Here is a 27666-nt window from a genome sequence, read left to right on the forward strand (position 1 = left end):
AGTCTTTAAAATCAAATATAGCAGCATTGTAGATGGTTGTCTATCTCTCATCCCCAATTTAAAAACAGGTTTTACTTTGATTTATCTCATTTATTGACTCAAAATAGTTATACAACTCTAGTGTTCTAATTTGGCAGATTTAAAACAAATACACAGGTTTATTAAACTTTAAAATACATGCTCAAAAGAGACATTTGTTAATTAAGCATTTATTTGAGTTAAATTCTATCAGTGTTGATGAGTGAGTAACTTTTTCTTTGATCGGTGAGTAATTGTTTTTGAAAGATTATTATGGGCATGTTGCATTGCCTTAGTGCCTGGTAAGTTGTGTTAAGAAATATGTTGACCTCTTTGAGGAGGGGAATTCTGTGTCCTAATTGGTTAAAATGCATTAGATAATGTAACCTACTCTTTCTGCCACACTCACCAAGCAAAGTCCCTGCTTTAAAAAGTGTTGTTTTTGTTTATTCAGCAGCCTTTTTGTGACTCATGTACTGTACAGTCAAGCGGTATGTGGGGGGTGGCTTAAAGTATTTAACTAATGTGGCCTTACTGGGAATCTAATAAACCTCACCAGACGATAGTGTGAAAGAGGAAATGATAGCTGAGCATTTTGATGTAAGCATTTTAAGTATTTGGAAAATATATGATGCTGTCAAGTAAGGAGAATAAACTCTGTAAAAACTGGTTACCGAGAATCCCCCCCCCCCCCATGTATCATAATATTTGGTCTTCGGTGAAAAGACATCGATAAATTTTAATGCATTCCTGTCAGCCTTACAACCTCTTTTTCTATTCGACTCAACCATACTGTGAATTTAATGAGGTAAACTGAGGATTAGTCACTGCTGGTTGCATGTTTACTTTGGTGTAATTGTGTGTGCTTCAAATAATGAAAAGTTGTTTCACAAAACAACTTGTGGGGGATGTTTGATTGCCCAGTATGATCAAAATTCGAATGTATGAATATGTACAGGGCTTGAAATTAACTTTTCCACGCACTAGCGACCATGGCTAGTGGATGGAAAAATCCACCTACACGAAGATATTTTACCTGCCGACATCGTTCTCGGGGACGATGACGACAAAAGAAAATAAAATAAAAGCAACATTTATGAGCAGCCTCAACAGGGTCTGAAACAATCTGCCTCAAATAGAAGACCAACAGCCTGCAGTGTAGAGTTTTTTTTTTTTTTTTTTTTTTTTTTTGCCATTCTAAAATAAAAAATAAGCCAGAGGAGTAATTCAAGACATGAATAGAAGGCACTGCCAGGGTGAACTTATTTTCATCAGCAAAAACAATTTTCAGCATTTTCAAGTTTTTCTGAACTGTTTTTGCTGTTCTGTGGTAGCATTTTTATTTCTAAAAAGTAATCGCGGAGAGAATGGCAGTACCGCCCAAGACGTCTTTGAGAGGGTTTGTGTCGGTTTCCCGCGGCACTCACATGCCTGCTATGCCCTTCACACAGAGACACTGAAAACGTACAAAATTATTTTTTTGATCAGTTATCCAGCAAAATATTTTCCACACATATTAAAATAATATTTGACTTTATTGTAAGTCAGTTAGAAAAACATGTAAACATTGCTTCAAATGATTTAGCAGCAAGCATTCTTAGCAGTAAAAGAATGACATACAATAATATTTATACTATCTTATTAACAGAAGCTGGTTATAAAAATCATTTTAGATTTAATTAAGTAAATATCAGAAACTAACCTCAATTCTTAAACGAGAGAAAGATGCTGACGGACTGTAACAAAAACTAGTCCTAACACTTCACAGCACAAGCACCGCCACCACCTCCATCTCTGTTTTGTTTGGTTGTCAGCAACATCACTTTCATGTGATTTGCTAAAAACAACTTGAATGACAGCATATGTTAAATAATAGACCAATCTAAAGCAGAAGTCGTGGTGCTTGTTGGGGTGACATAATTTTTTCAAGTTTGTTGTTGTTTTAGCCAACAGCTTCTGTTTAAAGGTACAGAGGTCTGTCGCAAGTTCGCACCACTTGCACAGAGCCGATGGCATTCAAAGTGTTAAGTGTACAAAAACGTACTCGCCACTGTGGCGTACAAGCATGTGAAATTTACCCGCTACAGACCAAATTAAACCTCGTGTGGGCGGGTGTTATATCAGAATGTTGTCTCTGAAAGACCTCTCTGCTATCAAATCAAATACAGTATTACACGTTTTCCACACACACACAAGCTCACATGCGCACCTCGGGCATCTAATATGCAAATAAGTGATGTGTGATTGGTTAGATGCTACGAGTTAGATGTGTGGACTCACTAAACAATACAGTTACTTGCTAAGATATTTGACTTGAGTACATGGAGTCATGGATGTAACTATTTAGTCTGACTATAAACTGCTGGGATTTTTTAAATATCTGAAGCAGTAGCGCTGCTGTCCCAGTATTTAAAGAACATTGTGTTATTCACTAGTTTACAGACAAAACACATCCTAATGTAAAACTTGAAATGTAGTTAACTATAGTTCATTTTTCAATTAGCTACACATTTTGTTAAATTTTTTTAATCGTTTCACAGGTCATATATTATATCATGTTATATACATGTGTCTTATTTTATCACTTTTTTTTCCCTTGAACAACTTTTATTCGGCAGCAGGTTGAGTGTTTTCTGGTAAAATATTCCATTAAAGGAGGTTGCTGAGGTTGTTTTCTTTAATAATGATATACGTTGTTTGGAGGTATTATGGTTCTGCAGATAAAAGAAACAATTTTTTAAGTGCAATGATTGTTATTTATGTTTTGGTGAGGAGGACGGTGTAGTATAGGGCAGCGGGCTAACGAATGTGGGTTTATAATCGGTCATGTTTTTCCGAAAGCAGATATAGGTATTTTATTTAGTTTTTTGTATGCGACAAAAGCAAGCAGTTTCATTTAAGCGTAATATATTGTTATATTTATATTGATATGATTTGCTTTATATTAATGCAGCAGGTAAATGTTCTACAGGCCTATTCATGCATTTTGCTGCTGTTTTAATGGGGGGGGGGTTGTGCCCCAGGGAGTGCCAAGAAGTCTTAATCCGCCTCTGATTTTAGCCTTAAATAACTTGCAAGTTACCAACAACTTGCCATCAGGTTTCTATCTCTCCCCACCATATCAGGTCTAAAATGTGCAACTGGTTTATTGTCAGGAATAGCTCCTTAAAACAATTCTACTATGTTGGGAGTATTTACTTTATCACCCCCAAAATGTTGAACTACCTTCTCTCTTAGCGTTCCCTCATTCTTTTCTTCACACAGACGACGAGCGACCGTCCTTTCATTCAGAAGCTGTTTCGACCAGTCACTGCAGAGGGGCAGGCACACACCCTGGGCGATTTACTGAAGGAAATGTTTCCTGCTGCGGTAACTCCTGATGGTAGGTTGATATATAAAGCTGAAACAGTTTTATGTATTGCACTGTGGAAGGGTGGTGGGTAATTCACTGACACTGGATTTTGGGGTGCTCTTTTTCTTTTAGCCCGCTACCAGTGCAACCCGGATCACTGCCCTACACTGCCGGCTAACTAGCCTGCTTCGTTACAATACTCTGGAGTCTGCCCAAGGGTTCCCCGCTCTCACTGTCTGGCTGTGAAACTGTTTATTTTTTCTCCCGGCTGATTCCACTATGTAACAGAATTTTTGTTCCTGGGTAGCGAATATTATTTCCTAATTAAAATGGCTATTATTAAAAGATTTAGAAGTGAGTAGTATTGTATACTGTATTTACAGTATAATCGTAAATCCCAAAAAACTACTCGCTTCTAAATCTTTTGTAGTCATTTTTGTATTACTTTAGTATAAATACATGTTAATTTGGATTCATATGTTGTTTTTTTCTGACTTTATGTGAATGAAAAGACACAGATTTACCCGTTTTCCCATTGGTAGTAGTGATATTTTGAAATATCACTGTCCTGGTCACAAAAGCAAAGTTTGTGGGGAATAATAGCCATTTTCTATACTTTTGAGGCATAAGCAATTAGGAAATAACACTTACTACCCAGGAACAAAAAAAAAAAAAAAAATTGTTACAGTGTTCTCGGTCCTGGACCAGAGCTTCCGCACTCTCGGCGCGTCTAAATGGGCAGACCTGAGGAAACAACAGAGCTTTAACTTATAGGGCTAACAATCTCCCCAAGACTCGCCTCTCAGCCATTCAGAGAGGGGGAAAGTCCACACACCCACTTTCCCACCTCCCCGTGTCACTGCCATGACTCACAGGCGGTTGTTGGATGACTGCCGCCCTCTTCCTGTAGCACCGTGAACACGCCAGCAGAGTCAGCACAGATCTCCCCCTGATACATGCACATATCTGACTTTAGTGGGCAGTTTGACATACTGTGCTATAGACTTCACATGTTCTATGTGCATGCAGTGTGTTGTATTATGTTAAGTTACCAATATCAATTTTACCTGGAAAGGAAAACCTGTGCACAGCCAAGTAAATTGCATTGTCTTTTCAGAGAGAGTGTCATGAAGAGTGTTTCTATCTGGTGATACAAAAGGCAAGGTCCTACTATATGCATAAACCATTTGGACTCAAGCAAATGCATATGGCTTTACCTGTTTTTAGAGTGACCAATTATTATTTTTATTTATTTTTCGCCCAGTTTGGAATGTCCAAGTATGTTTTTTCTCCTCACCACAGCGAGTCCCTACACAGCACAGATGTTCTGAGCATCTTCTGGTCTCCCAAGCCTGAAGCCAGAATCACTTTTATGCAGAGCAATCCAGAGCAGATGTGGGCGGGCTACCAATCATGGAGAACAGAGATCAGCCCTGCTTTTTACCCACTCAGAATATGCTCGGTGATTGGCCAGCAGGGTTTGCTATTGTGCAATGAGGAGAAAAAGTTGCTTCCAGTTTCCCATCCCCCACCCCAGGAGCATCTGAGCCAATGTGATGCCCCCTTCAGAGTCCCCAGCAAAGTTCGGCCTCTTTGTACAGCCTGGACGCGAACCGGCCACATTCAAGCTGTATTGCTCATTATGCGCTCCCAGCGCCAGTGCTTTAACTGTATGAACCACTCGGGTGGCCCCTTACGTGTATTTTCAAATGTTTCTACCCATGTTGTAATATAATATACGTATTACACAGGATTTTTTTAACACTAACAGCAGCAACCGATTTAAAAAAAAAAAAAAAACACCTGAACTTCAGAGCCACACTTGATAATAAGTAGCACTGCAAAAATCAGCCAAAACAGTGTGTCGGGCTCGTCAAGGGAAATTCATGAAGAAAACAATGAGGCTGTCGGACAGGGAACCTGCGGCCGCATGAATGTGGAAAAGCCTCCATCGCAAATTTCTCTTTGAAGATCTGCTTGTGCGGGCTTTTTTCCTTGTCTGTCTGGCTAGATGAAGGAGAAAGTCTCTTTGTGTCTCATGTTTTTTTTTTTTGTTGGTGAAATCTTGCTAGATCTAAATAATATCAGATTGTTTGACTTCTTGGCAGCAGGCCCCTCTTTGTTGTCTGCTTTGTTTAGTGCTTTCCAAATTTATTTTATTTTTTTTAACCTTTTATGATCATGATATTCCTTGTGTGTGTGCGGGAAGGTTTTTTCTTTTAATGCCACTGTTATTGTACCAGAAACCCTTGGTTTCTCTGAAGTGTGTGTTCAGCTTATTCGTTACTGTTACCAAATATGCCCAGTATCTTTAGAAACCACCTCATTTACAAATAAGTTAACAAGTCACCTCTGGTTTTGCTCATCTTTATGGCATAGTGTTGTGTCAGTGTCCTGGAATTCACACAACAATAAAGTAGAGGAAAGTTGTTGGGGAAACGTTGTATTTGATTGAGGTTTATGTACGTGTAGAGACCAGCAGGTCATATGGCAGAACTGTATGTGTGTACGTGTGTCAGAGGGGAGGATGTAGACAGCAAGGCTTCCTGTCAAGCAATGTTTGCAGCCTGGAAAGAAAGATGACCAGACACAGGAAATGGACTCAGCAGACTTCAAAACAGTTTTATTAGCAGAGGCTTAATTAGTAGGTTCTTGAGAGGAACTCAAATGAGCACACGTTGAACAACTCATTTATAGCCTACAGCTTTTCCTTTTGAGTCAAGCCAATCTTACAGGACCTGTATGGACAAAAAGACACTTGTGGCTCGCCATTACTGCATGCAGTTCTGCATTTTTTTTTTTAAATCATATATTATCAGATGTTGACAAGGGTTTATTTGTTTGCATTTAATTGATATTGATTTTTATGTATTGGGGTATTGGCATTGTATCTGTAAAAACAAATGTATGCAGGTGTTATTCTGAACAACACTGCAGAGGGCATATCTTCCACACAAGGCTGGAATAACAAGGCCTCTGTTGACAATAAAGTGTAGTGGGATTGAAATGGAATTTGTATTTTATGCGAGAAAGTAGTGCCAAACCATTTTTGAATTTTTACTGTAGTAATCTCTCGCTAATACAGATTTGTATTCCGAATTGACCTGTAATCCGAACATGGCTATCATAATTTAATGCACATGGACAGCAGCTTTGGCAACTGAATTTGCACTAATGTAAATGTATGTATTGCTGAAAATAGTTTCATTTGTTTATAGTTAGGGTGTCCAGATTTTTGGGTTTTACCCAATTTTAACCCGATTTCTCCCGCTTGAATGCTAATTTTTTTCTGCATTAGGGTTAAACCTGAGAACTCCCTGAATAGGCATATATGAATAAACGCATGTACAGCTAATTCAGATGCAACAGAGCAGAACTGGTGCAGATGAGAGTAAGCTGATTTACCTGTAGAAAAATGTTAAAAATTACTTGTTTTATGAGTGTGTATTTAAGACTAGCATTTAGATGTAACAGTCGATCATTTCTCTTTGTAAAACAACATGGAGTAAAGTTGTTTAGTTTTCCTGTATGTTCTGTGTGCAGTTATACTTGCAACTCCACTACAAAATAAAACTTGATTGGAACAGAGAAATGCCTCCATATACAATTTGTGTGTGTGTGTGTGTGTGTGTGTGTGTGTGTGTGTTTCTGTGTGTGTGAGAGAGTAAGAGAGAGAGGGGAGAGTGATAGATGTCATCGAAAGTTAGCATACCCCAATTTGTGAAAATATACATATGATTTAAAGTGTTTACGACAACTTTGTTGTCAACACTTTGTGTTTAAGCATTTGTTTAGTTCTTTCTAAATAAAACACAATTTCTACCCGATTTTTTTCTTTTTTTTCTTGATTTTTATATCTAAAAAAAAATCCCCTGATTTCACTCGATTTTGTTCATTAAATAATTCTACTGGATTTAAAAAAAAAAAAATTCACCCCAATTTTGAAAAAATTTCACCTGAAAATCAGACGTCCATTCTTATAGTACATAGTGCAATAAAAGCCATCATTTGAAAGTAACTTAAAAATAAATGCATTTTACAAAATACATCTATTACTGTGTGTATCTGTATTCCCTGTTTCCCCAAGGCTCATTATTGCTTTTTAAAATTAAATATAAATTGTGACAATTGTGACATTTTACAGATTACGATCACTACAACCATAAAACTGATCATTTAAGTTAGTATTCTGTCATCGTGAAAAACATCCCGTCTCAAAGTGACACAACACAAGTACAGTAATGTGTGGAGCAGAGTGAGGCTTTTTTTATTGTGTGGTATAACAATGCATGTAGATGTTGATTCAGAAAAACTGTTTACTTACTATAGAATCCTCATGACATTATTTTAAATGTGGTTGTTGCAGCAAGTCAAGAATTACATTCTTCTCAATTTTGAGTCTGCTTATAAAACGTAACCAGATTGCGTTCTTAGGAACTTAGCGCCAGAACAGTATTCATAGTGCAGTATTGATATCACGATAACTATTCACTTACTATACCAACTATAACTATATCAAAAGAGCAATTAACGTGCAAGATATTTACAAACATATGTACAGGGCAGAAAAGCAATTACCCTAAATTGTTTTATTTTTTTATTTGTTCATATATTGTATTATTATTTGTGACACATTTTTCACATGAAAATTTCCAAAGCACACTTTACAACAAAGTTCAATTCAGTTAATCTTTTATATACATATTGAATTTACCAGTAGGTCCTGGCAACTCAGTCAGATAAAACCAACAGCGCTTGATACAAAACAAAGAAGATATTTTCCATGCAGTTGTAAAACATCTTGTATGTTTCCATGGAAAATAACTCTGATGAGCCGCATAAGAATTCCTAGAACGTTGAGTCGGTTTTAAAAAGACAAAAAAATAAAAACTCTCATCCCATCCAGATTGGGTTTGAAATACGAGCCTTCACGGTGAATGCATTGATGGAGAGCGGTTACATAAACAGGCATTTCCAGCTTAAACCAAGTGGGACTTGTTAATGTCCTGTGAACACATTTATAAACAAACAATAAGCAAGTCCAGGCTACACCTGTTGCTTAGTCATGTGTTGGCATGTTGTGAATCCCCACTGATACGGATTTAAACACATTATTGCATGTGTAACTGCATTTGTTTTGTTGGTATGTGTACAATGTTGGCAGTGCTTGAAACTCATGGTGCCACAGGCTCTTAATGCTTTAGACTCACTTGAATTTCATAGAGACGGCAGTTCGAGGATTTTATGTTCTATACATTACTTCTCATGCAAAAAAAAAAAATTATCTGTAAAGAATGAAATCGCTCATATAAGATTTTCGGACGGCGTCTTCTATTTGATATTTGAACGTTCAGTTTTCAGTTACTCTCTCCAGTATTATAAGAAACACAACATAATTTAAAATAAATAAATAAACCAAAAAATCCCCCACCTGTTACTAATCCTAGGAGCAGCCCACATGTGTGACTTGCAAGAGCTCTACCGATCGTCCCACTGTCTCATGTGTCAGACCTGCAGTGAAAGAGGTAGAAACCAGTATTAAAGTCAGGGTGTGTAGGATGACATATCGGCTTCTCTCCACTCTTCCAAGGATTGTGTTTTAGCTAGCTGTCAAGATCACTGACATGGCATGCGCTTTTATTAAAATTCATGGATAATAATCCTGCATTGTTGGAAATACAAATGCAGCAGAATAAATTACATTCACTCAAGCTAAATTGCTAGTTGGAATTTCTCCTTTTAACAGATTTATCAAAAGATCACACAGGCTTGATAATGACTGAAGCAGAGCTGTACATCTAGTAATAAAAGTAATCTTCCTTTCTTGTAGAATTGCCTCAAGTCAACAAAATGAAAACTATGGCTATACATTTGGGCTTCTTCCACATGTTTCTTGAACATACTGTTTACTTAGTGTTCCGCATTTCCGGTTTACTCTGAAGTTGTTTTTTTTGTTTGTTTGTTTTTTTTTTTAAATAACTGAACCTCGGTTTATACCCAATTTTATTGTGCTATTCAGTATTTTCCTGCTACTATTTTTAAGAAATCCACAATATTTTCTATTAAAATGCTGTTTTATTTTGACATTGTAATAAGCAGCTCTACTTTGTATCCTCGGATACAGCACGTACGTTTAGACAGAAAATCAAATAACGTTCAAACACTGAACGTGATTGCTTTTCTGTTGCTTCACAAACACATTATCACCTTTCTGTTGGCCAATCCGATTATTGTGGCAAGGGCATAGTAACAAGCTTGATCAAAAACTAAACTAAAATTCACAAATATAATATTTTGGATGAGGAATGGGGGAGAAAACATAAATCAGTTTTTGAGTATTGAAAAGAAAAGAATATATTTTGAAGTATACAAAAAGCCAGTTAACAGAAGTGGGCAGATGCATAGCATTGCAACTACTGTTGCATTGAGATACATCGCGTTGACAGAGTAAAAGAGCATGAAAGAATGCAACACATTTAAACTAAAACAAGAAAGTGAACTGAGAGACAAGCAATCCATTTCTGTGGCTTTTACACATGCTTTAATAAAATGACTGTTAATGAGTTTGTCATTCCTCTTTGCTTTGCTGGACAATTGCGGAGGGGTATGTGTTGATGACATTGTGCGACAGTGCTGTCCATCAGCTAAACACTGCCTAACGCCAACATTCTTAATCCTAAATATTTGATGCTTTAGTTGGTACTTGGTAAACCTATGGAATGCACCGTTCAGTTCTGTCAGTTTTCTTTTCTTATGATTTCAAGGCGAATAAACCTGGCTTGTTTTGTGCTGATGTCAAGTTCATACCTTCTGCAGTTTCTAGCTCTGTTGGCACAGCGATTGCCCAAACGTTCACAAAGTACCAGGTAACTTGAGGAAAATGTGGCCACGATTTGCACAGATTCTGCCTCATCATACATCCCAGGGACATTAAACTTAATCAGAAACCAGAACTGCTTCGCATCATAATCCTCATTTAAAGTGGGTATACTGAGAATTTTATTTTTCAGTTTTTACAGATGTTTCAGTAGGAAACATATTTTTACCAATTTCATTTATTTATTTGATATTTACGGTAAAAACGGTTATGGTTATGGTAAAAACCGAAAATGCAGAACACTATGTTTTACTGTAGGCCAGTTTTTTGTTTTTTTTGTCCCCCCCCACCATTCCCACTAGGTTAGTGTGGCAAATGAATCATACGTCTATCTCTAGATTCACATCCACCCATAAAGTCATTATAACAACAAAACAATTACACCTTATTACTAATGCTAGCTTAAAATAAAACTGTAATAAACGGGGATGTAATGGAACACAAGGGATGTTTAATTTATATTTTGCATAACGTTATCAGAGCACCATCGTTGAATAGAATAAACGCAGCAACTATTGTACTGTAAGCTTCAGTCTGGTTGTGCTGTACTGCTGTCCAAAACACAATTCTTTACTTCAATTACAGTGCGGTAGAGCCTTGTCGACGGACACTGCAGCTTACCATATTTACTCACATTTAAGCCGCACTTTTTTAACTGAAAAAAAAAAAAAAGGAAATTGGCGGGAGCGACTTGGATTCAGGGTTTATCGGTTAGGGGACCAATTTATATGTCAATTTGCATGTAAATTATTCTGACGTGCTTGAACAAGAGCTACTGTACACTGTAATGCCCACTACAGCAATTACTCTTGATACAGTACTGGCATATAAAAACGGCTAAGGACAATTAAGATGCAGCTTTTAAAAGAAAAGTAATTTTGTTTGCTAAAGAAATGTGAATTTGGGGCATCTGAGATATGTGTCAGAAGATGGATTCGATAGGTTATTTTTCCTGGCAAACGTGAAGTAACGTTGGCCAAATTAAACAAAGGGGGAACAATAAAACTGACTGAAATAAAGTTAAACGTACCCTTTTACCGTAAACTGCATAATAGGGTTGTCAGGGTCCATAATTAGGAGATGGCGTTATTTGTATTTTGCCTTATAACAAATATTGGAATTTTTAGTTCCTGAAATGATTTACAATGCCCACAAGCCGAATAATTAATATTGTAGCGTACAGTGGAAATTGAAGGAAGGAGACGCACACAGTTTGCAGGTACTCGAATCCATGGTTTATTGGGATGGTTATTCCCAGACCCTGTTAGCCTGGGCAACACCAAAAACAACAAACAATCTTGCACTCTCACAGCAGCACATTCCCTATGTGTTTTCATGTCCCTGCCTCCCCGGACATCACCCACCAATCTTGGCTGAGGCAAGCTTACCATTTCCCTGCTAAAAAACACACACAAAAAAACAGGGTCGGTAGAACAGTCCTGCAACAGTATAAGTCCCGGGTCGTTACAATATGCACAGTGTAATAGAAACTGCTGTTCCACCAGTGTAAAGTATACATCACTCATGTTTAAATTGTATATTTTTTTATTATGACTCTTGTAAACTGTAAATAAATAACACAGAATCCAAAGACGATTATACACACTTGTATAGTTTTGTACTTGTTTTGTAACATTAACAGTTTGTTTTAAATTTTTGAAGAAAACCAAAAATACAGTGCAAGCACGGGAGCTTTATACTATATGTCCTAGTTTTAACTGAAATGTGTTTAAATACGGTAATGTAAAAACAGCAATAATACAAAATCACAGTGTTGTAGGTTTTCTTTTTTGTTTGTTTCTATTACAGTTTATCCGAACATAACTCACGATAACATTGCCAGGATCACTTGAAGTATCTGGAACATTCACCCAGCGTTTGCGAGTCAAATTGCATTATGGGGGAAACGGGAGCCACGACCTCACTGTGTTATAACCGGTTCCGCACTATAACAGGTTGCATTATAATGGGGTGGTACTGTATTTTCGTATCCTATTTATAATACCGGCCAAATAAGTAAAATAAAAAATAGAGTTGGTAACTTACTCTGATGCTTTAATGTACGGTAATACAGTGTTCCATGCTGGCACCTAGAAATATAAAAGGTCATTTCACTATTAATTATTGTGTATTTTTGGTTTTTGGGGGGGTTATTTTTTTCATAAAAAGTTAAATGCGACTTGCATTCAATATTTATTTATTTATTTATTTGGTCTTCCAATTTGGGGATGCGACTTCAGCGTCTATTTAATTTGAGTAAATACGATAATTGGTATAGGGATCAGCTGGAATTGGGGTGTTCCAGTTCATGGAGGCTGAAGCTTGAGGTCAGAGTAAAGAATGGCTTGTCTTCTCGGCTCTCTGCTTTTTTTCTTAGTCTTTGGCTTGTTTACACACCTATGGTAGTTTTGGTTGCAGGCACACAGTGTCTCCTTCCTTAAAGCTTTAAATTGGTTTTGCAAATTATGGCATTTTATTTTGGTGTTGTACAAACAGGCCTCTGGACTGCCCAAAGTAAAGGTAGTAAATAAAATAATTCTAGAGAATACATATATCATTTAAAACAGTATAACACATTCAATATTGTTTATATTCATGGGATTAGATTTTAGGAGTTATATCCAAAAAGCCTGTTTCTTCTTTCCAAGTGGAAATCTTAAAAGGATGGTTAAACACTTTTGAATCCCAAAATGTTCTGTCGATTCCTTCTTGCTTAACCAATGTTCACAATCCTTTTTGGAAAAACAAGTAAAGGTATGAGCTTTTATACATTAGAAAACAATACAATATAAAAACAGAACACTGAACTTCTATATTTCAGTTTGTTGTTTTGTTTTTTATTTGTGTATTCTAATATTACCATTCATGTTTAATTTTAGAATTCTTTTTTTTATATATACTCAAGGAATTGACAGCCGCTGTTCAAAAGAAATACAAAAAGATGAGTAAGAACAGTCATCACATGCTATGGCAGGTATAACCAAAAGCCCTTGCATAGCAGATGTTCATCATTTTCATAATTAGTGCTTGCAAAATTCAGTTTATGTTTTGTGGTGCTATGGTGTTTTATCGGGTTTCTGTTTGTATACCGAGCATCAGAAGAAACTTATCACTATTTATAACACATTTATTTAAAAAAAAAAAAAAAGGTATATAAATGATGTACATTGAGGAAATGTTTTGGGTTTTTTTAATCACTTGATAATTCATCCTTGACCATGGCACGCTTGATTGACTATGACTGAAGCATATGCACTTAATCACCTAATTAGTGAGACAGTTGATTGGACCCTGGATGTGGAGTGATTTCAGCTGTTAAATTGCAAGCTTGAATAAAAGCAATAAAGAAAATCACTGTAAAAAAAAAAAAAAAAAAAAAAAAGGAAAGAAATGCCACGTCTATCAAGAGTAGCGTCTTCGTGCATTTGGCACGTTGGAGGCTGGACTGGGGCAGCATACTGTGGCTTACCATCTTGTGCGCTCACAGCCAGCAATTTCAAACCTGGCGAGACGGTATAACCAGACACACTACGTCAATGACAGGCCACGAACTGGGAGACCAAGAGTCACACCACCTGCCTGAGATCGACAGATCATTTTGCAGCATCTTTGTGATGTCAGTTGTTAATAAGCACAATAAAAAGTCACTGCACCTGCTCTAAAACAAAGATTGTCATTTTTCGATCACATCTTGTGAATTTTATCCAAATATAAGTGATACGTTTCTATTTCTCAAAAATGTATATATATGCTAGTTGGATTTTTTCAGTTAAAAAGTACCTGTTAGATGCATTTCTTTTTTAAAACCATATTTAAAACGATAATGATAAGGTTTTTTATCATATATAATTATCAGAAATAACAGCATTGTGATCCTAGTTCTAGGGACAGTAGAACTAAGTTCACAATACTAAATTGAGCAAATGCAGTTAACAGGTTGCAGTGTATTTTCAGTGGGGGGGGGGTGGTTTGCCCATAGGGGAAAATAATAGGCAATACGTATAACAATGTGTTTATGAACACTATGGAAGTCCAATGCCCATACTGCGAAGTAGGTCACACAACAGATCTATGCATGCAGTTACATGTTGACCTTTTTCACAATACTGGTGCAGGTAGGCGTTTCATTATATTTAATTTTTGTTTTCAGTCTTTTTTTTCTATTTTCTGTTACGTGGGGATCAAAAATGTTTCTCTTAGTCATCGCAGCGAGCCAAGACATTCTATGTTTGCACAAATTGAAAGTGTGAGAGGTTTACCAAGATACTTTTATTTAAGGCAGTCAGGCTCTCCTTCCTGAACCATCAAGGGCTCAGTTGGCATAAACTTGCCTTTCACAAGACTTTGCCCTCTCATCTCAAAACTGCAAGTTTTGAACACAAAAAAGAATTGCATCTTTTCATCTAACGCTGTCTTGCTGAAGTAATGATGGATTGTAATTCTCCTTCCTCATGTTGGAACATGAAAAACACACTCTTATAGAAAATATATAATATATAGAAAAGATGCTGGTTAAAAACCGCTAAACTAATAATGTTTTTTTTTTTTAAATCTTGCCATTCACACATGATGTATTTTGATTTTACAACATGATGATATTTAGAATCAAGATGAGGACAGCCTTTTCAGACTTTGATTTCTTCCTCCATGCCCCTGTTCCAAAGGCTAATACGTTGTCCACCTTGTGGTGAAAAGCCTCACAGCAATATTCAGAAATGTAAAGTGTGCGTTCTTAATATGAACAACCATTAACTTTAATGAGTATCAGCAGCTTTTAAATATGGCTATAAGTGACTGTCTCCCAATTACAGTATGCCAGTCGCTGAGCATCAGCTGGTTAGTCAATAAGCAGGAAATAGGATTTCAGAGGGTCTAAAGACAGGCAGGGAGTTTTCAGGCTATGACTTAGTCCCTTACATTAATGTAGCTGAATAACTTCAGGAATCCCAAGTACTGAAGAAATTCCCAATAATTAAAAAGCTACAATGCCCTCATGTTGCTTCCAAATATAAAGTACTATTTGCCATGATGTGCAGTTAATCCCTGAACAGGGTAGTGATGGGGCGTTAAAAATAAGATCAGTTGTTTTTTGAAAGTTAGTGAAAGTATATCCGAAGAGTCTGTCTGTCTTCATGTTTACATTATTAATTAGGTCAAGTATACTGCTAATTGAATTGTGATAAATGTTACAGCATTCTTTACCACAAGTTATTGAGTCTATCAAAAACACATTTTTATATCTATGTACAGTGAATGTAGATCACAGTGAGTTTTTAATACCGATCCTAATAGCTGTAATTGTTATTACAGTATTGTCTGCAAACTTTAATAATTCATAATCTAGAATTCTGACTTTATGTGGTGATTCTCTCGTTTAATTATCAAATTTAAATCAGTGATGTAAATCAAGATACAGTACTCTGTATTGTTAAATGTATATGAATAATATGACACCTCTGACTTAACCAGCGTATCATGTAAAGCTACAGCAACTGTCTGTCATTTGATAAAGTAGTAACTGAGCAACCTACAATGTAAGTATATTATTATTACCATGTACAGGTAGTGGACAAAACAATGGAAACACCAATGTAAAGCCACTTAATAGGGCGTTGGGCCACCATGTGCGGCCGGTACGGCCTGTATGCGCCGTGGCATAGAGTCTGCCAGCCTCTGGAATTCTGCAGGAGGAATGCTGCACCATTCTTCCATGAGAAAGACTACCTGTAGATTGTTGTGTCGCCAGGATTAGAGATTGAAACTATTCAGCACTATTCTGTAAATATAGTTAATTTCTCTTGCATAAACTCAGGAGGATAAAGAGCTTTAAAAAAAAAAAATTACAAATATATACTCTTTGAACCTTACAGGCAACTGATGTACAGTGTCAAGATGCCAGTTACTTATGGTTAGAAAACCCATTCATTATTTTGAGACCACATACTTCTTGGATGAGGTTACCCCCTGGCTAATATCAGCATTGTATCATTACTTTCATAGAACTTATCAGAAGATTGGAGTGGTAGAAAGCAATTGTGTGTGATGTATTCTGGTGTAGTTTTTACACAAAACAGCACAAGTCAAAATCCCATTGCATTATGGTGAAGAAAGGCAGAGTAAACGCTGGATACATTTCAGTACAGGTCACAAAATCGGTTCTAACAAATTGGAAACTAGACTAATTGGTTTTATCTTCACAGATTCTATGTACATATCCCCCAGTTCGATTTACAATACAGGTGTTTCCTGATAAAGGCTTCACTGTAGTGTAAACTGTGTATTTAGCTGCCATTCTCATAATATCTTCACAGGCAGAAACCAATTTAGTAAGCTGAACTGAGTCCTATGTAAGGTATAAGTTATGTCACTTTGAGTGGTTAAAAAAAAAAGAGTGTTTACTCTCTTTTTGGCTGAAGGTAGAGTAGAACATTTATTTTAAAAGATAGGTAACTGAGAAATGGAACATAGATTTACTTTAAATACAGTACGTACTGGTGACTGAGAAAGAGGCACATTTTTGAAAAAGCAGAAGGGTAACCACCGACCAAAGAGCGAATGTCCAGTTTTAATTAAAACAAAAACAATACTAGGAAGTTGGAGCTGTGCCCATCTCTGAGATGATGCAATGACAAAGTCACCTCCAGGAATAAGTTAGGTGGAATTTGATAATGGTTAGCTTGAAATTAACTAGACTTTCAGTTACAAGATCACTCAAGAATCTCCCCTTTTAATGCAGTTAGCCTAGGCTTTCACCGTGTGCCAGAAATGTCACTTGTGTGGAGTTAAAGCAGGCGGAGCACTCGGTAAGTGTTATCCCTGTAATGTACAAGGGCATGACACTGTAATCCTGCAGTATTTGTCATCATAGGGGCTATATAAACAAGAAAATGATGAAGAGTTGACTTCAAAATGCTTTTCATTAGCAGGCCATCTAGATTACCCGAGGAGCAAATGACAAGTCTGTCTGCCCGTCCCCCTCCCCTGACCCTGTCCAAGGGCTCCCTGCTTCCATATGTTAATCACAGCTTGCCGGCATGACAAACGGCCTGTTTGAAAGGAAACACGCTGGTCTGAAGGGTTGCAATAATGCATCGCTAATTAAGGCGGCCAGGAAAGAGTCTTCCACTGGTAACACAATGCAAAGTGACATTTTGAAACTTGATTTAAATACCTTAACTGCAGGTTTGCAGACAGTTGTAGAAAAGCACTGTGGAGTTTATTCATAAAGGGTTAACACATGTCGAAATGAGAAAACGAGTACATGATCGGATTTTGTCCACAGCCACCTATTTAACAGCAGTTGCTATTCATAAGAGATCATTCAGATGCATTGTTAAGCTTAAACGATTTTCATCTATGAAGGCATGTTTGTAACAAATTGAGAGAAAGGTTAACGATGACCTCATTAGCATAAAGTTTTCATCGGTCCTGAGCATCAACCTGCTATTCATAAGAGTGAACGACAGCAAAATGCTGTCGATAACCAGGAGCTATTGAACGCTTTCTACAGTCAAGTCTAAACTAACGACAGCCTCGGCAGATTATTTTTTTAAAGACACATTTTATTACCACACTTGCTCTGTTATACAGTTTGACATACCCATGATAAAACTGCCAACTTTGGGGGGGGAAAAAAAAAAAAAATCATTTTCAAACAGCACTGTGAAGCAGAGAGCAAGTGAGAGACTGAGAATAGACTTAGTGAACTGAGAGTAGAATTAGAGAATAGAGACTGAGAATAGACAGTTATTTTATTATTATTTCTTTGCCGTGATCCGCAACGGACAGCGGTCCTTTTCTTTTTATTTCTTTTACCTGTGTTCACAGTAAACAGTTTGGACGAACACTGCCCGTGTGAGCCTGTTTATTTTCATGGAGCTTTACAATATACAGTATACCAGTGCTGCTGATGCAGCCGGTGGGAAATTTGGGCTTGCTTTGTATTACAAAGGAAGTCTCTCTTTTTTTTTTTTTTTTTTTTTTTTTATGTGCAATGCAGTGTGAAACTATCACTGATTCATAAACATAAACTTGCCTTTGATTGATCCCATGCTTTAAACAAGTATTATTATTATTATTATTATTATTATTATTATTATTTATTATTATTATTATTATTATTATTAATAATAATAATAATAATAATAATAATAATAAATAATAATAATAATGAATTTGTAAGATTAACATTTAAAGTTTTCAAAATGATTATTATTATTATTATTATTATTATTATTATTATTATTATTATTATTATTATTATTATTCAAACGTCCTCCTACAGTGCTTTTTGTTTAGTTTTTTTTAACCCCGGGGAGTTCTTTTGGGGTCCTGCAGTTAAGAATGGAAATCTCATGTGTGCGTGTGGAAATGTGTTTACCAACGTTGCCAAATGTTGGCAAAAATACAAAGTATTTATTCAAAAAATACTTTTTTTTTCTAAATTATGACATGTCCTGAAATTTTGGCAGACGTGATAGGGGCATCAGAATCAGGTTTGGCAAACTGCACGTGACTGCCTGCTTTCGGTAGTAGGCTACTGTCGGTGAATTCCGGTTTTCTTTTTGCAACACCTACCAGTGCCTCCCAGGAAACATTAATAATGCTGATCATGTCATCAAAGAGGAGGATTTACATTCTTGAACAACTGTATATCCATTTATAAAATAATTTGCGACAGTCACCCGTTTGCTCAGATCATTTTATGAATAGTAATTTGGACGACTTTCATTAGTTTTAAACAATTATTTTTATTACAGCAGTTGGCAAATGCTTTTATGAGTAGGGCCCTGTGTGTGGTAACTATGTAGGGGTGAGCCAAATCCCTCTGGTTACATCATTCATTTCCATTTGGGTGCACCTCCAAAGCCTTGTCTAAGCAATGGGTTATAGGTCTTATTTGGTACTTAAGTAGGAATACTAAATCTACCAGTTTCCTACTTTTATTACAGTTTTATCAGCATTCCAAAATACAGTTTTATACAAAACGACCCAGGTACAAAAGCTAGCTTTTTTTTTTTTTTTTTTTTTTTTTTTTTTTTTAAATAGGATTAGCTGGCAAATTATTTTTGGTTTTCATAAATATGTAATTTATTTGTTTGGCTGTCTACTTTTTATTTTTTGTGCTTGTGCATTTATTGGCCCATGAAAGGTGATTCAGGCCACCAAACTCATTTCACCGGAGCCATGTTCATACCTAGTTGTCAAATTCAAATCAATGTCTCCAGAGAGGTGAAGGGCTATTGAATTACCCAGCTTGCCTACATAGCTCCAGGTAATTTCTGTATAGCTTTAATGAACAAGTGTCAAGGGGTTTTAGAAACAGTAACCCTAGAGTTTGAGTGTCAGAGACTGAAACTGGGGCTTATCTCATGACACTGTTCTTGGTGGCACCTTGGTAACATTTTAGAAGAACACAAGCAAATGTACCCACTGACCCATCGGAGCTTGCCGATTTGATCCCAAAAGTTCAGTACAGTAAAAAAAAAAAAAAAAGATAATTATTACTAACATTGCAATAATATGTACTTGGAGGATCTGGTCTGAGGCTGCTTTGGTAAACATTTCTTTATGTCTCTGGTTAAATGATTTATTTATTTATTTATTTGTTGCAAAGTCTAAAACACCCTTGTGGATGCTATTGTGTTTTTGCTGATTCTCAAGGTTCATCATCTAGCACAAGACCTCTTTCTGATACCTCTTTCTGCCCCTGAAAATATAGTAAATGTTTCCATTTTAAATAATGCTGTCAAATACTGTACATCAGTGGTTGGCAAATGGCAGTCTGCAGCCCAAATCTGGCCCATGGTGTCGCCTAGCCTGCGCATACTTCCTGGCAGGGCTGCATCAAGCAATTTAAGTTTAATATTACCGAAAGGGGGCTGTCATGGAGGATTCCCCGTATGACCTTCATATATTTCTTGCGAGTAAGCAGAAGTGTTTTGCAATATCGATTCCAGAGTACAGTACTTGCTGATTGTGATGATTCACTTATGTCTCGTTATGGTACTGGAATCCTCATATGATAGACAGGAATGCAGAATAACATAAAACTCAATTCAAAAGTAGCATACTTTTTTTTTTTTTAAATGCTTCATGTCGTTATGACAAATTCAGTTAGTAAAATGACACATTTGTTCTCCGATCGGCTTTAGAACACCAGGTGTGATAGACGTTACAGCAATACATAGGCAGTCCTCCAAAGATTCTCGTGTCAGCCATCTGTTTTTAGTATTGCATTCATTGTGGAATAAGCCACTTTGCATGTGTAAGTAGATTCAAACATGGAGAGCACAAACAGAGCCAGCGGTAGTTGCCTGGACATATATAGGCAGACCAGAATGAGTCCAGATTTGCTTTGTTAAAGAATTCAATTTTCAGCAACGACGATGCCTGTAGATACACTACTAGTTCTAGTTGCTGCTTCGTCAATTGCAGGAAGCACTTACTTTGCATGGGATGAGAAATTCCCCTCGGACCAAAACGATATGTACCTGGGAATGCAAAGTGAGCACTGAAAATTGTCTTTCAGCTGTACAATAAAGTCTGTCATCGTTAGGAGTCATTTTGAGTTCATTTACAACATATCTGAATGTTAAACTAAACTAATGTTTCTCTTAATAGATACAACACATATGCTATATTATGTTACTAATTTATTTGGAGGTTACAAAGACATAGTATCACAATTGTTACTTCTTTTTTTCATTTTGGTTTTTTTTTTTTTTTTTTTTTTTTTTTTATTGACGAGCCGTTATGCCTTGTGCCATGGTGCAGCACATTTTCTGGGCTGGCTGGCGGGCGGGCTGGGGGCGTTGCAAGTCGCCCACTCTGCAGCTCCCCGCAGGTCATTTGGCCCGCCGTCAAATGTAATTGCTGACCACTGCTGTATGTGTTTATGAGTTCTGCAGGTTAATCTTACATATGTGCATGTTTCGTACCATTAATACCTTTCTGTTGGTCCTCACTGGAGGAATTCTTCTGAACTTTAGGTAACTCTTGTTTTATGTGTCGTGATTGTGAGATATCCTGCAACAGGAAGCAATAGGGCAACATGATTTCTTCAAAAGAGTAATCAACCTTTTAAAATGAACTTTTGATGTGATCCTTCGGGCCAGCATCCTGGACTCTACGTAACCCTCCTCCTGACCTGACCTCTCCCAGCTTTGCCCCCGTAGCACAGACACAAATCCTTCAGCATGATGTATGTACCAAAGATGGCAGGCTGTGGTTTTTCTTTTCCATGGATTCAATTAGGTGGATGTTTGCTGATCAACACCGGAGAGGTTAAAGAATTTGTCAGATGCTGAGCACAAGCATTGTCCAGACGCTGTCGGGTCAGTCCAGCAGTTCATCACTATTTAACCTGCTTTTAATTTGGCCCTTTGTGTGTGTGTGTGTGTGTGTGTGTGTGTGTGTGTGTGTGTAGAAATACAATACAGCTGTTGTGCTGCTGAAAAGCAGTCTTGGTTTTTCAGTTTAGTTAGCAAAAGGTAAACAGGTCACGCTGAAAATGGTTGTTGAAAAATGAGGATTAAAGATGAATTTATCCTTTGCACTTATCTACATCCGACTAAAGAAACATGTATTGGATTGAAGTTAATGTACAGCAGCTTAAAATCAGCCCACAAATTTGACTTATGCGGTTCTATAAAGCACGCTATAAAAATGCCTTCTGAATGACAACTATTTCTTTAATGAGCACACTGTTTGTTACAACAGTTTGGAATTTGTATGTAAGAGAATATTGGGGGTGGGGGGTGGGAGTTGTGCTAATGGTTAAGACCACTGGACTTGATACATTGAAAGGAAACAAACACATATTAAGCTAATGCAACAAAAAATAGTAGAAATTGGGAGGGTGCAAAAGCATTTTAAAACATTGGCTTATTTTGTATTAATTAAAAGCTTAACAATTCTAACATTAGCTTGTTTGTATGATGTGTACAGCAGCACCAAAATAATAAAATTTTGTTCCAGGAATTTTCTTGCAGGGTTGGCTGTTTGGCAGTAAAATACATTACAATTTACTCCAGACCCCCCGAGAACTAGGATTTAACAGCTGATCCAAGCTGTTTAGAAACACTTATGGAAGGTTTGATAACAGTGTATCACTGCCAAGAAAAATAAGATACATAAGTCACTGGTAACTGGAGATATATATGACATTTTCAACAAATTATGCTATATTGTTGAATTGAGAAAAAACTTTGTTCCTAAACCCCCTAATGATTTACCCATATATTGCTCTTAAAATGCAATTAAAAACATCAAACATTGTATAACAGATACAATTAAAATGTATTTTTTGTTTGTTTTTTCTATAAAGTATTGTAGATGAAATGTAAAGTGTGTGCACATTTGCATATGATGCAACAAATGTCCCTTTCACTCTTTCACTCTTTTTTTTTTTTAAAACAATTATTTGTACCTGTAATTGGTATTAGTTATTTTTTAGGTGTCATCTATAACAATCAATCATTTTATGTTCAGTACAGTACTTTAGATAAATTTTTTGACAAGATTTTTTTGGTAGTCTGTAAAATATTAAATATTTGTCTATTTAAATAGCTTTGGGGCAATGCAAAAAATGCAACCTGGTATGTATTCTACTATGATGGCACCAAGTTACAGTAGACATGGCCATGTGTTGTAAATTAGGGAAAGCTTGAAATTAAAAGTTGCCAGGTCTTAAAGTGGATATAGGGACGTATATTGTGAATGCAAGGGGCTCTGTTCAATTCATTTTACTAATTAGTGCCAATCTATGGGGTCTGGGAAACCAAATAGAAGTGTATTAAATCATATAGTCTTGTGTTTCATCAGACTAAACATCTGCGTGTTGTTGGTGTTTTGTACAAGTAGTGTCAAAAACTTTAGGTGAATTTCCATGTGAGTAGTTTGTATTTCAAGGAAAATATGATTCACTTATCCCAAAGATTTGTGGCAATACAGGCTTTGTAAAACTACTGTCATGCATATTGTCACTAATCGCCCTTTGTGTATCTTTTCTGTAGACGGTGAGAAGAAGTATCAAGTGGTGATTCATGGGATTGAGCCAATGCTTGAGACGCCACTCCAGTGGCTGAGCGAACATCTCAGCTACCCAGACAATTTCCTCCACATCAGTGTCATTCCCATGCCAACAGACTGAAGAACTGGGCTGTTCTTTATAAAAATAAATAAATTAAAAAAAGAAAATTAATAAGAGACTGCTTGCCACCCTCCAGAACAAACTCTTTGCCAGAACTCTCCTGCCCTCTGCTTCTTTCAAATTCTTTCGGAAGCAATCTGACCAAAAAAACCTCACTGCAGTAAGCCAGACAACGAGATGAGAGATCTCATCACTAGATAAAGTCAGCCTTTGCATTGCCGCTGCCTTTCTCTGCTGTCGTCATCAAACCTCAATTGCGACATCAAAGAACTTCACAGGACCCCTGCGGCTGTATTCTGGTAAAAGAGGAGACATAGAAGTGGAGAGAGGTGAAAAACTTTTGAGACCGGCGAGCCAGTGGAAAGATGGTTCATTTTGATTTGCACCTCTGATTAGAAAACAAGCAAATAGGGGTATTTCCTAAAGTGGCCACACGTTGAGCTGTAAAAACTTAGCCAGTGGAAAGACAGGTTTACACTTTCCAAGTTCTTACAGCTGCCTCTGGAAACCTGTTTTTCTCAGTAACACATGCAAGCAAAGATTTTTTATTGGCGATTCTTCTCAGATCTTTTCTTCCTTTACAGCAAATTACAAGAAGCCAGTATGTGCTCCCTTAATTAGACCATGAAGTGTCTTCTTACTTTTCTGAACCCTGTTTAATCTGCAACAGATAATTAGTGTAATAGTTAACAGTCCATATTTGAGGGGAGGGGGTGGAGGTTCTGTATATAAATGTTTTGGTATAATCGCTTGACAGAAGAGTTTAAACATTCATGTTTTGTTTTCACATTTTTGTACTTCCGCCAGTTTTCTTTGTACTCCTATTCGCTATAGGCTGTTTATTCCTAACAAACAGAAAAGCAACATGTTTCATGGTCCGTACATTATATTGATTTTACTTATAATACACCTACAGTCTTGATAAAAGTGAGTGAAGTTTTGTTTTTGTTCAATTAAAATATATTGTCTGTATTATCTATTCTCAGAAATGTTGTATTTTGACCATACATTTGTGTGTTAATGTGCTCAGTGAACTTGAGTGCTGGGATAGGTTGAGTAAGGATTTGTGTCATTGTAGAATTGTTAGCTGCTTGGTAATTCTCTGGCCAAGGTATATTAGGAGAAAGTGTGGTCAGATGGGTGCCAAGTATTTCTGTTAGGTTTTTAATTTCACGGTTTTACCCCATGTATCACATAAAGACAGCAGCAGATGTTTCAATACCAATCTGAGAATTAATAATACTAACATGTAGCATATCTAAGTGAGTTGTGGGCTCATTCTTGATACTTTGGTCATACGCTTTAACAGTAAAGTACTGTAACCACACTTTATTGATATCCACTTTCTCACTGTGGTACATAGAGAGGTGTCCCTTATGCTGTTTGGATTCCATCTGATACCTGCATAGATATTAGCCAAACAGTCAGTGCTTGTGTATTATTTATTTAATTATTTTTATTATAGTGCAGTAGTCCAAAAATATAGGCACGAAATGTGTAAAAATAAGTACATTCTTCACATTAAATCTGAAAACTCCTGGCCTTACAGATTATTGCAGGTTTTGGACTTGCTCAACAGCAACACAGTGTTGATGTTCTTAGGGGTTTGCATCACAGTAGTACCAGCATTGTACCTATAAAACAGTGCTCTTTAATTGACTGACCCCAATATCAATTGTGACTTTTGAAAGAAAACATTCGGTTGGTTTTATTAGCGGAGAAGATGATTTGGAAAGTTTCCCAACAGACAAACTACTCTGTAATCATGCACGAAAAGCAGCTGACAAGAATCATTTATTTATAGGAAACGGTGACTATAACTTCCTACTCTCGTCAGCGATGTTTCATGGACTGATCGAGCATTACTGAACCACTTGTCAGAAGTGTACAGGATTTAGACATTTCCCAACAGTATGCATTAGCAGAAAGCTATTGCATTTGTTGAATCATTACATACTTCATTTGCTTCAAAATGTAATCTTTTTACACATACATGCCACACAGTAGACAAACTCGAACACAGTCTTAACATGCCAACCACGTCATGTTACAAAGTTTCAGGAAGCAAGTAACTCCATCTTTGTATGTGTGCTAGACTCATCGATTATCTTCTTCAGGCAATATACTCTGTACTAATAAATATGTACTGTATGTTGTCTGCCGCATCATTTGTGGTTTTATTGTGACAGCACCAGTGTGGGCGCACTTTTTGTTGTTCTCTCCCCTTGAGTGTCTCTGCTATTCCCCCTATTCATAGTACAAATCAACAGAAATCTCTGATTTTTTTGTTCTCTCCCCTTAAATGTCTCTGCTGTTCCCCCTATTCATAGTACAAATCAACAGAAATCTCTGCTTGTTTGCACTATACATTTATACCCAGAGATTTTTGTATTCGAGATTAAATATCTTGCAAAATATTATAAAATATGTGAGCAGGCTGTTTATCATCGGTATGCACACACAGAACAGCCCTTTAGTCCATTATAGAAGTCATCTTGCAGCTTATTCTAAATAAAGCGATTAGCAAAGCATTATGATGGTGCAGCAAAATATCCAGCCCATTGTCTCGCTGGGAAGAGACCTTCTCTCAGTATGTAGGATGATGTAAAATTCACTTCTGGTAAGGTGGACTGGAAAATTGCAGTATTGTGTTACAGTCAGTTTGAAACAATAAGCGTCTTCCAGAGAGCTTGGTCCAGCCACTGTGGCTAGAGGGTGGTTCCTTGAAAACAAATAGAGGAAGAAGAAGGGATGACACTACAGTCTGAGACTACACATCAAAGCAAGAGTTCTGAAACAAGTTAATTAAATAAAGATTTGTCATGGAAAAGTTCCATTACGTGATTCCCTTATAAATCAAATGAAAGTCTGGCTCTCTGGCCCCGGAAAACAAAGCTAGATTTGATCTTTGTCATGGGACACTGTTGGGATCCCCAGGTCTTGTTTTTTAGTACATTTTTAACCTGAAAGAGCGTTAAGGTCTCGGTGACACAGACTTTAACTCTGCATTTTTGTAAGTAACCAATGTTTAGCTAGGCTTTTGAATGCAAAACTAAATAACATAAACAATACTTGCATCACCGTTTACTGAATTTGTGTATCGTCATGGCGAGTTTTCAAATAATACATGAATAAATAAAGAACTCTAAACTGTTTTACAGTCCATGCTTCTTGCAGCTAAGGTCTTGCATTGCCTGGTTCAAGCATGCCTTGTGAATATTAACCTATAGTCTTTGTCTTTTGAAGCAGTCCAGGGAGATGAATTGTGTTTACAACAAAATAGAAGACATGTTTTCTCTTTCCTTGAACCCATGCTCCTAATTCACAGCCACATAATTGTTGTAAATATTTAATATGAGTCTGCACATATGAGATTGTGTTAATATGAGAAGCACAGAGGGGTTTCTGTCTAAAGAAGGGGGTTAAACTGTGTAAAACGTTTTAAGTCTGGCTTTATTATTTACAATTCATAGTGCTCCGTAGTATTACTTGCATACTTGTAGGCAGTGCATCCTTGAATCACTCAGCTTTACTGTACAACTATGGGCAAGACTGATAATGTGTACTGTGTGAATACTCTGTACGGTAACTAATTGTATTAATTACATAATAGAAATGTGTCTGTAAGAGGAAATATGATTATTTTAACAATGCAGTATCTTTTAATTAAAAAAGGGACTGTTATCTTTCTTTGGGTTCTCATTCAAATGTAGTCTGTCTCTGTCACACTACATGGAGAACACAACTGTTTTTTCACATAAGTATATACACACACACACACACAGGCCTCCCAAAACATTTCAAACTGCCAACTGTTGGTGTTATATATATAGTATTGTATTGCACAATGAGAATTGGTTATAATAAGATATACAGCTTTTACAGAGCCAGAGTGGAAAGCCTGTTCCTTGCATGTCACAAATCCTATGAAGTAATACAAGCTTTCGTGAAGCAAGTAACTTTCTCTTTGAAAAGCGTCCTGCAGCCAGACTTGGCTACTCCACTCGGTCCTTTACTAAACTCCACCTTCACACGGTGTACACCTGGTATTATTGGAATTTGTTGTCTAAGGAACAACAAAACTCTCTCTTCCCTGCAGTGCCTTCTAATTTGTGCAAAGCGCCTGAGACCCAGCCAGGGAAGTTAAACCTGTTATTAGACAAGGCTACAAATTGCAAGTTTCAGTTGTGAAGGCTTCAGATGTATTGTGATCAGTCATGGGTGAGGATGACTAATACCACTCTACTGGTCACCTATTTCCCACCA

The 27666-nt window shown here is 36.8% G+C and overlaps 1 protein-coding gene across 4 annotated transcripts in view; it reads left to right on the top strand.

Moving 5' to 3' along the window:
* The window catches only part of LOC121316273 (autophagy protein 5), a 60963-nt gene extending 33916 nt beyond the window's left edge, over positions 1 to 27047 (top strand). For 2 of the 4 annotated variants that reach the window (XM_041251249.1, XM_041251251.1), the window contains exons 7-8: positions 3283 to 3400; positions 23264 to 27047. In XM_041251249.1, the coding sequence (XP_041107183.1) occupies positions 3283 to 3400; positions 23264 to 23400 (255 nt within the window). In that variant the 3' untranslated portion in view covers positions 23401 to 27047. The other 2 variants (XM_041251252.1, XM_041251253.1) reach the window with 2 other exon arrangements.
* The last annotated feature ends 619 nt before the right edge of the window (positions 27048 to 27666 follow it).

The sequence above is a fragment of the Polyodon spathula genome, chromosome 5, assembly GCF_017654505.1.
Source record: "Polyodon spathula isolate WHYD16114869_AA chromosome 5, ASM1765450v1, whole genome shotgun sequence".
NCBI lineage: Eukaryota > Metazoa > Chordata > Actinopteri > Acipenseriformes > Polyodontidae > Polyodon > Polyodon spathula.